The 15623-nt window shown below is 44.7% G+C and overlaps 1 protein-coding gene across 1 annotated transcript in view; it reads left to right on the top strand.

Annotated features, from left to right (window-relative positions):
- FBN1 (fibrillin 1) overlaps positions 1–15623 on the top strand; it is a 248260-nt gene that overhangs the window by 26713 nt on the left and 205924 nt on the right. The window contains 2 exon segments of the mRNA XM_070763010.1: positions 7551–7633; positions 10784–10882. Of these exon segments, the coding sequence (XP_070619111.1) occupies positions 7551–7633; positions 10784–10882 (182 nt within the window).

Genomic DNA, 15623 nt, shown 5'->3' with positions numbered 1-15623 from the left:
TCCAAAGTCGGGCTACAAGAATGGTGGAAGGTCTTAAGCATAAAATATATAGTGATCCCTCGAGTATCGCGAGGGTTCCGTTCCAAGACCCCTCGCGATAATCGATTTTTCGCGATGTAGGGTTGCGGAAGTAAAAACACCATCTGCGCATGCGCGCCCTTTTTTCCATGGCCGCACATGCGCAGATGGTGGAGTTTGTGTGGGCGGCGGGCGGCACCCAGGGAAGGTTCCTTCGGCCGCCCAGCAGCTGATCTGCTCCGCAGCGCGGCAGCAGCGAGGAGCCGAAGATGGGGTTTCCCTGTTGCCCAGGCAAAGGGGAAACCCCATCTTCGGCTCCTCGCTGCTGCCGTGCTGCGGAGCAGATCAGCTGCTGGGCGGCCGAAGGAACCTTCCCTGGGTCTTCCCGCCGCCCAGGCAAAGGGGAAACCCCAAGATCGCTTGCCGCTTGCCCGTTCGCCCGCCCGGCTGCTTGCTTGCTGCTTGCCGCTTGCCTGTTCGCCCGCCCGCCCGGCTGCTCGCTTGCCGCTTGCCCGTTCGCCCGCCTGCCCGGCTGCTCGCTTGCCGCTCGAGAGCAAGAGGGGGAGAGATAGAGAAAGAGAGAGAAGGAAAGAAAGAGATGAGAGAGGGAGGAAGAGAGTGTGAGAGAGGAAGAAGCAAGATAGAGAAAGAGAGAGAGAAAGAAAGATGAGAAAGGAAAGGAGTGACGTCATCTGGTGGAAAAATCGCGATATAGCGTTTCGCGAAGATTGAGATCGCGAAAATCGAGGGATCACTGTATCAGGAAAGACTTAATGAAGTTTCAAGTTCAAGTTTAATCCACAGTAACTGAATTTAAACATGCCTGGGATAAACATATATCCATTGCAAGATAAAATACAGGAAATAGTATAAGGGCAGACTAGATGGACCATGAGGTCTTTTTCTGCCGTCAGTCTTCTGTTGTATGCTGTTGTGTTGTTGTGGTTGAAGCTGAAGTAGTCGGTGACAGGCAGGACGTTGCAGCATATGATCTTGTGGGCAGTACTTAGATCATGAACTCAATCTGTATAGTCTGGAGGACAGAAGGAAAAGCGGGGACATGATCGAAACATTTAAATATGTTAAAGGGTTAAATAAGGTTCAGGAGGGAAGTGTTTTTAATAGGAAAGTGAACACAAGAACAAGGGGACAGAATCTGAAGTTAGTTGGGGGAAAGATCAAAAGCAACGTGAGAAAATATTATTTTACTGAAAGAGTAGTAGAGCCTTGGAACAAACTTCCAGCACACATGGTTGGTAAATCCACAGTAACTGAATTTAAACATGCCTGGGATAAACATAGATCCATCCTAAGATAAAATACAGAAAATAGTATAAGGGCAGACTAGATGGATCATGAGGTCTTTTTCTGCCGTCAGTCTTCTATGTTTTTACGTTATGTTTGGAGTGGTCAATATTAAGCTTGTATCTGTCGTGTGCTGTTGTGTTGTTGTGGTTGAAGCTGAAGTAGTCATTGACAGGCAGGACGTTGCAGCATATGATCTTGTGGGCGATACGTACATCATGTTTAAGTTGCCGTAGTTCTAAGCTTTCTAGGATTGTAAGTTTAGATTCGTAGGGTATTATTCTGTTTCGAGGGGAGGTGTGCCGTCATTATCCCTACCGGTAGCAGCAAAGGCACAAATGAAGCCTCGTTGTTTGTGTATTCTTCTTTCACCTTGAAATGTGATGTTAAGACCTATGCAGCTGTTTATTTTTCCTCCCGTCCCGCGTAAGCATTCTGCCTGCTTTAACAGCTGTTGTATGTAATATGTTTCAGCTCTGGCTCATGTTAAATCTTCTAGAACTGGAGCAATTAGCTCCAGAAGAGACCTCCGTGTTTATAATTGGCAGAATTTTCCTTGAACACTAAAAGGATGAAAAGGCAGGTCCTAAAAACGTAAGCAGGCTCCAGTTATTAACCGGTACGACTGGCAGAAATTTGTTTGCACCAAGGCTGGCTTTTGCTGCCAAGTCTCGAAAATATGATTTACGTAATAGCAATTAAAACAAAGCTATCTGCTTAGTAATAGTTCATCCTATGTCTGTCTCTTTCTTTCTTTCTCTGGGAGCTGCCAAGCAAAAACTTCAGAAGAGAAGGATTTAGGGGTAGTGATTTCTGACAGTCTCAAAATGGGTGAGCGGTGTGGTCGGGCGGTAGGAAAAGCAAGTAGGATGCTTGGCTGCATAGCTAGAGGTATAACAAGCAGGAAGAGGGAGATTGTGATCAGTGTTCCCTCTAATTTTTTTGGGGGTGGGTGGGTGGGCGGAAAAGTATAGTGTCTGAGCGGCAGTCCCTTCGGGACTGGGCGGCACAGAAATAATAAATAAATAAACAAACAAACAACTAAAAAACCCACCCTGTTTTGCCTCAGAGAATTTCAAAATAAAATACTGTACTGTGTGTCTATAACAGTGAGCTCATAATAGGGCAACTCTATCAATATCAAAATGCCACTTAAATAGTTGAGCTAGTTTCAAACTAGATTTTGATTTTCTTTCTCTCTTCCTTACTCCCATTCTTTTTCTTTCTCTTTTCCTTCCTCTCTTTTTTCTATCTGTTTCTCTCTCTTCCTCTCTTCCCCTTTCTCTCCTTCCCTCTCACTCTTTCCCTCTCGGCTTCTGGGCAGGTTTGGAAAACTCTGAGTTGATGATGATTTTTAAGTGAGCGATTGCTCACTGCTCAGCTTAGAGGGAACTATGATTGTGATCCCCTTATATAGAGCGCTGGTGAGACCACATTTGGAATACTGTGTTCAGTTCTGGAGACCTCACCTACAAAAAGATATTGACAAAATTGAACGGGTCCAAAGACGGGCTACAGGAATGGTGGAAGGTCTTAAGCATAAAACGTATCAGGAAAGACTTCATGAACTCAATCTGTATAGTCTGGAGGACAGAAGGAAAAGGGGGGACATGATCGAAACATTTAAATATGTTAAAGGGTTAAATAAGGTCCAGGAGGGAAGTGTTTTTAATAGGAAAGTGAACACAAGGACAAGGGGACACAATCTGAAGTTAGTTGGGGGAAAGATCAAAAGCAACATGAAAAAATATTATTTTACTGAAAGAGTAGTAGATCCTTGGAACAAACTTCCAGCTGACGTGGTTGGTAAATCCACAGTAACTGAATTTAAACATGCCTGGGATAAACATAGATCCATTGTAAGATAAAATACAGGAAATAGTATATAAGGGCAGACTAGATGGACCATGAGGTCTTTTTCTGCCGTCAGTCTTCTATGTTTCTATGTTTCTATGTAAGCAAAGTCTCTTGCTCAGAATTTGGATTTTGCTGGGTTGGATAGATTGCAGTTGTAAGAGAAATTATGCTTGTTTTCCTAGTGGAGTATCTTGAACCCAAGAAGGTCTTTGGGAAATGTTTTCATTGCAATATGCATCTTTTATGGAGACGGGGAGCTGTGGTGGCGCACTGGTTAGAGTGCAGTACTGCAGGCTACTTCTGCTGACTGCCGGCCTCCTCGCAATTTGACAGTTCGAATCTCACCAGGCTCAAGGTTGATTTGGCTTTCCATCCTTCCGAGGTGGGTCAAATGAGGACCCAGATTGTTGGGAGGAAATAAGCTGACTCTGTAAACTGCTTTTAGAGAGGGCTGTAAAGTACTGTTTTATTGTTTTATTGAATTGTTTTATTGATTGATTTTGTCCAATACACAATGAGGGTTATATTTATTTATTTATTTATTAGATTTGTATGCCGCCCCTCTCCGTAGACTCGGGGCGGCTAACAACAGCAAAAAGACAATATGAGCAAATCTAATACTAAAAGTAATGTAAACCCCCCCCCCCCCAATTTAAGAAACCAATCATACATACAGACATACCATGCATACATTTTATAAGCCTAGCGGGAAGGGAATATCTCAATTCCCCCATGCCTGACGACAGAGGTGGGTTTTAAGGAGCTTATGAAAGGCAAGGAGGGTGGGGACAACTCTGATCTCTGGGGGGGAGTTGGTTCCAGAGGGTCGGGGCCGCCACAGAAAAGGCTCTTCCCCTGGGTCCTGCCGAACGACATTGTTTAATCGACGGGACCCGGAGAAGGCCAACTCTGTGGGACCTAACTGGTCGCTGGGATTCGTGTTGCAGAAGACGGTCCCGGAGATATTCTGGTCCGATGCCATGAAGGGCTTTATAGGTCACAACCAACACTTTGAATTGGGCATACACATAGTAAAATACATGATGAAGGTTATAGAGGAGATACTCATAGTAAAATATATCTAAGAAAGAATAGAAGAGAAGATATAGGAATAAAACATATCAATGAAAGAATAGAAGAAGAGATATAGGAATAGAAGAAAGGTATAGGAGATATAGGAGAGCAATAGGACAGGGGACGGAAGGCACTCTAGTGCACTTGTACTCGCCCCTTACTGACCTCTTCAGAATCTGGAGAGGTCAACCGTGGATAATCTAAGGGTAAAGTGTTGGGGGTTTGGGGATGACACTATATAAGTCTAAGTGCTATTGCTGTAGTTTTGGGAGCCATAGATTTCACACACACACAATGCTGCCTAAATACTGTTGCATCTTTCCAATTGGCTTTTGGTGAGAGGTTTATTGAAAATGAATGAACAGGTAGACCTCGACCTACAGCAATTCATTTAGTGACCGTTTAAAGTTACAATGACACTTATGGCCAGCATCCTCATGTGATCAAAATTCAGACCTTGGCAACTGGTTCACACTTGCGACTGTTGTTGTGTCATGGTGAGCTAAAGAGAGGGCCAAACTGATTTTCACATGGCCTGTTTCTGAAGCCCAGTTGTTTTACAATGGATTTCCTTGGTCCTGCCGTTTCTCTGAATTTACAAGTCTGCTTTAGACCAAAACAATTCCATCAAGCATTCGATTGTGTATCGTATTCTTTCCCCCAGAATCCACTTCCTATTAGCGATAAAGATCTCGTTTCCCCCTCGGCAGGAAACCAGGGTTTGATATCTTTGCTTACCTTATTGCCTTGAAGCACCGGAGTCATGTTTGGCACCGATAAGAGGGTAGCTCCAAACAAATTTGGTCTGTTCCAGCTACGGGGAGGAACGTGAAATCGAAACACAATGGAATCTTTCATAGGTGGATGCATAGATGGCCTGGATTAGCTTTTGTTGCGACGGTACCTGAAGTGAACTATCGATAGGGCTGGGCTTACGACCACAATTGACCCCAAAATTTCTACTGCTGAGTGAGACAGCTGAAGTTTTGGGCTCAATTGTGGTGGTATATTAAGGATTACCTGAATGTTGGACTTACATGGTTAGCTATCCATAAATCAGGGGTGTAATGCTACCAGTTCAGGACAGTTTGGCATCCTGGTAGCAGCGGCTGGTGATGGTTCGGAGAAACAAGTAGGAGGTCACCAATTTTTTTAATCCGCTGCGGATGCGCAAAACCTGTACATATTGCAACCAAACCATGGTTGCATCCAAATAATAATAATAATAATTGATAATAATAATTATTATAAATTATAATAATAATAATAATAACAATAATAATAATAATAACAACAACAATAATAATAATAACAATAATAATAATAATAATAACAACAACAACAACAATAATAATAATAATAATAATAATAATAACAACAACAATAATAATAATAATAATAATAATAATAATAATAATAATAATAATAAAAAAGTGGCTGAAAATGAGCAAGCAAAACTACTGTGGGACTTCCGACTTCAGACTGACCGAATTCTGAAGCATAACACACCAGACATCCTGATTGTGGAGAAAAAGAAAGCATGGATCATCGACATCGCAGTCCCAGGAGACAGCAGAATTGAGGAGAAGCAGCTAGAAAACTAAGTGAAATACGAAGATCTAAAAATTGAGCTGCAACGACTCTGGCATAAGCCAGTGAAAGTGGTCCCAGTGGTACTTGGCACGCTGGGCGCAGTGCCAAAGGATCTCAGCGGACATTTGAAAACCATCAGAATTGACAAAATCTCCATCTGTCAATTGCAAAAGGCCGCTTTACTGGGATGGGCAAACATAATTTGCCGCTACATCACGCAGTCCTAGGTGCTTGGGAAGTGCCCAAGTGATGAAATATGAAATCCAGCATAGTGATCTCGTTTGCTGTGTTGTATTGACATAATAATAACAACAACAACAACAACAATAATAATAATTAGATTTGTATACCACCCCTCTGTGAAGACTCAGACCATTCAGTGACATCACAATGTAAACCCTGCTGTTACGTATTTGTGTCTTGACATCTGATTTTAAGTATATAATGCTCATAAACCTATGTACTGGAAACAAATTCCTTGTGTGTTTATTCACACTTGGCCAATGAAGAATTCCATTCTATTCTATTCTATTCTATTCTATCCTATCCTACTCTACCCTACCCTACCCTACCCTACCTTACCCTATTCTACCCTACTCTACTCTACTCAACTCATATAAGTATAAGTAAGCTACAAAAGATGGGAAGTATCCAGAAATGTTTGTGACATTACCAAGCACATTTGATCATTGGTAGACTATATAGGTATCCTAAATAATAATGGTTTTATATAAATCGTTATAGTTCTTTAACAAATGTGGTGCAATTGTTAACTGCGAATGAAATTACAAAGGAAAATGTAGATTTCTTATAACAGCTTCATATATACAGTGATCCCTCGATTATCGCGAGGGTTCCGTTCCAAGACCCCTCGCGATAATCGATTTTTCGCGATGTAGGGTTGCGGAAGTAAAAACACCATCTGCGCATGCACACCCTTTTTTCCATGGCCGCTCATGCGCAGATGGTGGAGTTTGCGTGGGCGGCGGGGAAACCCCGATCTTCGTCTGCTCGCTGCTGCTGCGGCCGCCCAGCAGCTGATCTGCTCGGCGGCAGCAGCAGCGAGCAGACGAATCGGGCTTTCCCCTTTGCGTGGGCAGCGGGGAAACCCCGATCTTCGTCTGCTCACTGCTGCTGCGGCCGCCCAGCAGCTGATCTGCTCGGCGGCAGCAGCAGCGAGCAGACGAAGATCGGGGTTTCCCCGCCGCCCACGCAAAGGGGAAAGCCCGGCTCCTTGCTGATGCCCCCGCTCGCCCGCCCGCCCGCTGCCCACCGCCCGCCAGCAAGAGGGGGAGAGATAGAGAAAGAGAGAGAAGGAAAGAAAGAGATGAGAGAGGGAGGAAGAGAATGTGAGAGAGGAAGAAGCAAGATAGAGAAAGAGAGAGAGAAAGAAAGATGAGAAAGGAAGGAAGAGAGTGACGTCATCGGGTGGGAAAAATCGCGATATAGCGTTTCGCGAAGATCGAGATCGCGAAAATCGAGGGATCACTGTATATTATAAATCTGTATTCATGTATGTTGATGTGAACCATAACTGGTTATTTTGAAATTTACTGTATTTTCTGAACCCAGCCTGTTTGTGGTGTATTTTCAGTCCTAGAAAATGAGGTAATTTAGTGACTGGATGATGATGGTTTTTGTAACTCGTGAATAGAATTTGAAGAATGACCAAAATTTCTTTTGTTGTCTCTTGTCTTTTACAGACCTAATGTGTGTGGATCACGTTACAATGCATATTGTTGCCCTGGGTGGAAAACTTTACCTGGTGGAAATCAATGTATTGTCCGTAAGTGGTTATTTCTGCTGATTTTATTGGTGTTGTTGCCTATGCATCCCTCTCCACATGCGTGGCTGTATCATTAACTCTTGTTCTGAATCCAAGGAGGAGCTAGATAATTGATCTCCTTCTGAGCTGTCTGCCACACTCTCCTCCTCCCTGTCACTCATGTCTTCTTGGTCAGAGGAGCCTTCATCAGCAGATTCCACCGGGGGCAAAACAGGCCTGCAGCATGTGGATGTCTCCCCCACATCCACAGTCCTTGGGGCAGGAGCTGGGCCAGAGCTAACCACAACAGATGGTGAACCTTTTTTTGGGTTCATGTGCCAAAAAGGGGTGTGTGGGTGTGCTAGCATGCGCGCATGTGCCCATACCCATTCCTTTCCTCCCACACATGCGCACACCCCTGCGCTGCCCCTGCACATGTGCAGAATTCCCCCATCCCTGAGTATACGCACAGGCCTCATTGAAGCCTGAGACAGTGAAAAAAATGGCCAAATGGAAAAACCGGAAGTTTGGAAAACAGACTTCCGGTTTGCCCATTGTGCTGTTTTTTGCACTCCGGAGCCTTCAGGGAAGCTTCCCAATGCCCCAGAGTGCAAAAACAGTACAACGGGCAAAACAGAAGTCTGTTTACCCAACTTGCGGTTTGCCCGTTGTGCTGTTTTTGCACTCTGAGGCTTCAGGAAGCTTCCCTGAAGGCTCCAGAGTGCGAAAAACAGATTCCTAGAGAGGCCCCATGGAGGCTTCTCCCTGCCTTTTCCAGCCCTGTTTCCTCCCAGGAGATTCCTAGAAAGGCCCCACGGAGGCTTCTCCCTGCCTTTTCCGGCCCTGTTTCCTCCCAGGAGATTCCTAGAGAGGCCCCACGGAGGCTTCTCCCTGCCTTTTCCGGCCCTGTTTCCTCCCAGAAGATTCCTAGAGAGGCCCCCATGGAGGCTTCTCCCTGCCTTTTCCGATTACAGTTTCGGAGGCTCGGGCTTGTAAGTGGAAAATGGTTCTTGAGAAGAGGCAAAAAAATCTTGAACATCCGATTCTTATCTGGAAAAGTTCGTAAGTAGAGGCGGTTGTAGGTAGAGGTACCACTGTACCTGGAACCTTCACACTAGCTCTGTTACGATTGACCTCTCTTAAGCATAAACGTTAGCAGCAGCGGTGACAAAAACAATGTGAACGTTGACTCTTAAATTTGATGAAGATCAGTCAATCCAGAAAGGGTTTGATAGTTTGAAGAGGCGAGTTTGGTCATTCGTCAGCCAATATCTCTGAAAGCATCATCTCGTTTCTCTTTTTTTTTTTTTAAAAAAAGGTTTTTATTTACAATTACAGTGATACCTCGTCTTACAAACTTAATTGGTTCCGGGACGAGGTTCTTAACGTGAAAAGTTTGTAAGACGAAACAATGTTTCCCATAGGAATCAATGGAAAATTGATTAATGCATGCAAGCCCAAAATTCACCCCTTTTGCCAGCCGAAGCACCAGTTTTGTGCTGCTGGGATTGCCATGAGGCTCCCCTCCATGGGAAACCCCACCTCTGGACCTCTGTGTTTTTGCGATGCTGCAATTTCACTGAGGCTCCCCTCGCTGGGAAACCCCACCTCCGGACTTCTGTTGCCAGCGAAGCGCCCGTTTTTGCTCTGCTGGGATTCCCCTGCAGCATCGCAAAAACATGGAAGTCCGGAGGTGGGGTTTCCCATGGATGGGAGCCTCAGGGGAATCCCAGCAGCGCAAAAACAGGTGCTTCTCTGGCAACAGAAGTCTGGAGGCAGGGCATCCCAGTGGCGGCGGTGGGTTTGTAAAGTGAAAATAAGAGGCAAAAAAGAAGAGGTATCACTGTATACAGTAAATACATAAAAACCAATAATAACAGTTGACAATTGAGACCTAATACATTGCATTGTGAATTTAAATGATACGTCAAAGTATAAAAATACAACAATTAGTAAAGATATAAACTTACAAAGAAAGGAAAGAGAGAAGGTAAGAAAGAAACAAAGGAGAAGAGAGAAGAGAGAAAAGAAGAAAAGGGTGGGCGAATGTGCGGTGGAGCTGTGTTAAGAATATGAACTAGTTTTAAATTCAGTAGCTCATTACCTTACATCAAAATTGGTAATATGAATAGGTAAAAGCAAACGTTGAATAAATCACGGTATAGAGATTTTAAAATTTAAAGGTATACAGTGATACCTCGTCTTACAAACGCCTCGTCATACAAACTTTTCGAGATACAAACCTGGGGTTTAAGATTTTTTTGCCTCTTCTTACAAACTATTTTCACCTTACAAACCCACCGCGGCTGCTGGGATGCCCTGCCTCCAGACTTCCGTTGCCAGCAAAGCACCCGTTTTTGCACTGCTGGGATTTCCCTGAGGCTCCCCTCCATGGGAAACCCCACCTCCGGACTTCTGTGTTTTTGTGATGCTGCAGGGGAATCCCAACAGGGGAATCCCAGCAGCGCAAAACCGGGTGCTTCGCTGGCAACGGAAGTCCGGAGGGGGTGCTTCCCAGCGAGGGGAGCCTCAGTGAAATCGCAGCATTGCAAAAACAAAGAGGTCCAGAGATGGGGTTTCAAGGACTTTGGTGTTTTTGTGATGCTGTGATTTCACTGATGCTCCCCTCGCTGGGAAGCACCCTTCCGGACTTTCGTTGCCAGCGAAGCGTCCGTTTTTGCGATGCTGGGATTCTCCTGCTGGGATTCCCCTGCAGCATCACAAAAACACAGAAGTCCAGAGGTGGGGTTTCCCATGGTGGGGAGCCTCAGGGAAATCCCAGCAGCGTAAAAACGGGCGCTTCGGCTGGCAAAAGGGGTGAATTTTGGGCTTGCACGCATTAATCGCTTTTCCATTGATTCCTATGGGAAACATTGTTTCGTCTTACAAACTTTTCACCTTAAGAACCTCGTCCCGGAACCAATTAAGTTTGTAAGACAAGGTATCACTGTATTTCATATTTAAATATCTAATTTCTCTTAAGACTATTGGAAAAGGAAAGATTTTATACCAGATTTGTATCTGATCAAATATATACAATTCATTTCATTTATTAAGCATATTGTTCTCTTTATTTTTAACCAATTGTAAAAGGGGTCCCAGCAATTGTTAAATGAAGACTCGGTTTCGTTTCTAACTGCCATAGTTAGCTTGTCCGTTTCTCATTTGCAGCGATTTGCAGACATTCCTGCGGAGATGGGTTTTGCTCGAGGCCAAACATGTGCACGTGTCCGAATGGCCAGATTTCTCCATCGTGCGGCTCAAAATCAGGTATGCATTTCAGATTTGGACCGGTCATCCCTGCTTGGATGGTCAAACTATTGGAAGTCCACAAGTCTTAAAGTCGCCAAGGTTGGATCACCTTGATCTAGGTTTGAGTGGCTTGCAAGCATTGCTTATGGCCACATTAAAGATTATTATTATTATTATTATTATTATTATTATTATTATTATTATTATTAATTAGATTTGTATGCCGCCCCTCTCCGCAGACTCGGGGCGGCTCACAACAGTGATAAAAGTTTAGTTTAGTTTATTTAGATTTGTATGCCACCCCTCTCCGAAGACTCGGGGCGGCTAACAACAACAAAAAAACAATGTAACAAATCTAATATTAAAAAATTAATCTAAAAAACCCCAATTTAAGAAACCAATCATACCAACAAAAATACCATGTATAAATTCTATAAGCCTAGGGGGGAGGGAGAAAAACAATATATATTGACAAATCTAATAATCAAAGATGGCAATTGTACATTTAAAAATCTAAAAGCAAGGAACCCCAATATAAAAAACATACATACTGTCATGTCATGCACTAGAACTACATAGGCAGGGGGAGATGTCTCAGTTCCTCCAAGCTTGATGACAGAGGTGGGTTTTAAGGAGTTTACGAAAGGCAAGGAGGGTGGGGGCAATTCTAAACTCCTGGGGGAGTTGGTTCCAGAGGGCCGGGGCCGCCACAGAGAAGGCTCTTCCCCTGGTCCCCACCAAATGACATTGTTTTGTTGACGGGACCCGGAGAAGGCTCACTCTGTGGGACCTAACCGGTCGCTGGGATTTGTGCAGCAGAAGGCGGTCTTGTAGATACCCTGGTCCGGTGCCATGAAGGGCTTTATAGGTGATAACCAACACTTTGAATTGTGACCGGAAATTGATCGGCAACCAATGCAGACTGCGGAGTTTTATTCCCACATGTGTTGGACGTGCCCAGTGGCTAGGAAATTTTGGAGGAAAATTAAGGATATGCTAGAACAAATTAGGAACAAACAGACTAGAATTTATGAAAGTCCCTGTAAGATCTGTTCATTCATTACCAGAAGCCTCCAAGCAGAATCGAGAGGCATTTATAGCCGTGTTCAGTGACCTAATTTTTCAGTAAATGGTATTAATTTCATTCAGATGCATTATGCTTGCCTGGAACTGTTTTATGGGTTCGTAAAGGAGCCGAACGCATGAGAAAGCGAAAAAATAGGGTAAACATTTACATTAAGTAGGATAAAATTAATACCATGCAAATAGAAAGTTCTAACTTCACTTGTAAGCAGCATGAATGTTTAATTCTCTCGTTGGTTGGCTTCCCAGTGTTGTGCGAGATCGGTAGTCCAATTCTACTTTTATTAGATGGCTGGTGTTTTGTATTTACAGTTGCGTTCTTTTTAAATTGTGTTTTGAATTCATATGCGGTTTTGTTTCCTCTTTTGTGTTCGCCGCAGCTGAATACAGTTCTTTTTGATCCAAGAGACGGAACATAAATCTAATAAATTAATCTCTCTTTAGTTGCTGGTTTATTTGAACTGGGTGTGTGTTTGTGCTCCCTTTAAATTATTTTTCTGCATTGTTTAATTAGGTCCATATAATGAATTCGGCCCTCTGCTTCACTAATCACGTGCCAGGGGGGGAAAAAAGGGAGTTTTAGGAAAAAATTTAGTTATCAAAACACTCCAAATACAGTGATCCCCCGATCATTGCGAGGGTTCCGTTCCAGGACCCCTAGCAATGATCGGGTTTTCGCGAAGTAGCACTGAGGAAGTAAAAACACCATCTGCGCATGCGCAGATGGTGTTTTTACTTCCGCAGCGCTAGCGAGGAGCCGAAGATTGGGGTTCCTGGGAAGGGGACTCATTGGAAACCGCGCGGCTGTTTTAAAACATCGCCGCCGGCATGGGCGGCTTGCCAGCACCCCCCCGGACCCCCAACCCGGGTTGGGGGGCTGCTAGGAAGCCACCCATGCCGGCGGCGACATTTTAAAACAGCCGCGCGGCTTTCCAATGAATCCCGAAGACAAACGTCAAACTTCCGTGAGCAGGCAGGCTGCGGACAAGCCGTTCGCTCGGGCCGCTTCCCAGCTGAGTACTCAGCTGGGAAGCGGCCCGAGCGAACGGCGTGGGTGGGAGAAGGGCGGGCGAGCCGCGGGCGCGCGGGCAGGCAGGCTGCGGACAAGCCGTTCGCTCGGGCCGCTTCCCAGCTGAGTACTCAGCTGGGAAGCAGCCCGAGCGAAGCGGCAGCAGCGAGGAGTTTGCGTGGGCGGTGGGGAAACTCCTCGCTGATGCCCGCCAAGAGGGGGAAGACCTAGGGAAGCCGCCCAGCAGCTGATCTGCCCGGCGCCATCTACGCATGCGTGCCCACAGAAAAAAGGGCGCGCATGCGCAGATGGTGTTTTTACTTCCGGGTTGCAAAATCGCCATATAGCCATTTCGCAATGATCGGGGTCGCAATACCCGGGGGATCACTGTATAACACATTCGGTCTGAAATATTCTGCAGATACTTGGACGATAATTCCCATTTTCCTGAGCCTCATGGGAATGAGATATGACCGCACTTGACTCCAAAATTTCTGTTGTTAAGGGAGATATGTGTTAAGTGAGTTTTGCCCCATTTTAAGACCCTTTCTTGTTAAGCGAATCACGGTAGATGTTCAGTTAGCAACAGAGTTACTCAGGGAACCTGGCTTCCCCATTGACTTTGCTGGTTGGAAAGTCACAAAAGGAGATCACTAAACAATGCCGCTTGGCGGGACCCAGGGGAAGAGCCTTCCCTGTGGCGGCCCCGGCCCTCTGGAACCAACTCCCCCCGGAGATTAGAACTGCCCCACCCTCCTTGTCTTTTGTAAACTACTCAAGACTCACTTGTACCGCCAGGCATGGGGGAGTTGAGACACCTTTCCCCCAGGCTTTTTTATACTTTGTTTTATGTTTGGTCTGAATGTGCTGTTTGGTTTTTTAAATAATGATAGGGTTTTATATGTTTTTTAATATTAGATTTGTTCCACTACTATTTTGTTTTTATTACTGTTGTGAGCCGCCCTGAGTCTTCGGAGAGGGGCGGCATACAAATCTAATAAATAATAATAAATAATAATAATAATTCCCTTCCCCCCACCACAAACCATTGTCCCAACTACGGAACAGCCTGAAATGCTTAAAATTTTACATCTGTTTTTTGCCTGGACCTCAGTGCTGAGACATGGCTGGCAAAGACAGCCCTGAATGCCTTTTCCGGATCCTCCTCTGCATTTATCCTCTTAGACCTCCCAGATGTTTCCCGCAATTCCGTTCTCCCGTAAGGATTTCAAAGAGATTGTGGATGAGATGGAAGAACAGCTCCACTAGCCTGGCCAAGAGTCCAGCTTGTTAGTTCAGCCAGATGCTTCCAACTCGTAGACCACTCCTGGTTGTTACTCTTCCTAGCAGTTTTCTCTTCCAATAAAGGAGAATATTTGTAGCTTGGGGCTGACACGAAGGGGTCTCCGATGCTCTCTGAGCTTGCTTGCTCTCAATGTACATAAAAGAAAAGATTTATTTATTTTATTTATGTATTTATTAGATTTGTATGCCACCCCTCTCTGTAGACTCGGGGCGGCTCACAACATACAATAGAACAATTCGCAGCAAATCTAATAAATGTTTAAAATTTTTTTAAAAAACCCATTATTAAACCAGACATTCACACAGACATACCATACATAAATTGTATAGGCCCAGGGGAGGGGGGAATACCTCAATTCCCACATGCCTGATGGCAGAGGTGAGTTTTAAGGAGTTTACGGAAGGCAAGGAGGGTGGGGGCAGTTCTAATCTCCGTGGGGAGCTGCTTCCAGAGAGTCGGGGCCGCCACAGAGAAGGCCTGGGACCCGCCAGATGACATTGTTTAGTCGATGGGACCCGGAGAAGGCCAACTCTGTGGGACCAAATCGGTCGCTGGGATTCATGCGGCAGAAGGCGGTCCCGGAGATATTCTGGTCCGATGCCATGAAGGGCTTTATAGGTCATAACCAACACTTTGAATTGTGACCGGAAATTGATCGGCAACCAATGCAGACTGCGGAGTGTTGGTGCAACATGGGCATACCTGGGGAAGCCCATGATTGCTCTCGCAGCTGCATAAATTTGTCAAGAATCATAAGGTACAATATTTAATGACAGTCCAGGTACAAATAAGCAATCAAATCATATTATGGAACCAGTCATTATAAAACGTAGGGATACAAATAAAAAAAATGTTACAGTCATTAGTGGGACGAGATGGGTGATGGGAATGATGAGAAGATTAATAGTCATGCAGACTTAGTAAATAGTTTGACAGTGTTGAGGGAATTATTTGTTTAGCAGAGTGATGGTGTTCTGGGAAAAACTGTTCTTGTGTCTAGTTGTCTTGGTGTGCAGTGCTCTGTAGTGATGTTTTGAGAGTAGGAGTTGAAACAGTTTGTGTCCAGGATGCGAGGGGTCAGTAAATATTATCACAGCCCTCTTTTTGACTTGTGCAGTATACAGGTCCTCAATGGAAGGCAGATTGGCAAAAATGGTTTTTTCTGCAGTTCTGATTATCCTCTGAGATCTGTGTCAGTCTTGTTGGATTGCAGAACCAAATAGAGGTACAAATGACAGACTCAATGATTCCTCTGTGTTCTGCCAGGCTGTCTAGTAGGAGCCTCCCGAAAATTCAAGGGTACAAATTTCAGACACACACACGTTTGAAAATTCAAAACAATGTTCTTTATCCCCAAATTC

The sequence above is a fragment of the Erythrolamprus reginae genome, chromosome 10 (assembly GCF_031021105.1).
Source record: "Erythrolamprus reginae isolate rEryReg1 chromosome 10, rEryReg1.hap1, whole genome shotgun sequence".
Taxonomy (NCBI): Eukaryota; Metazoa; Chordata; class Lepidosauria; order Squamata; family Dipsadidae; genus Erythrolamprus; species Erythrolamprus reginae.
This window is presented reverse-complemented; position numbering and strand designations above follow the sequence as displayed.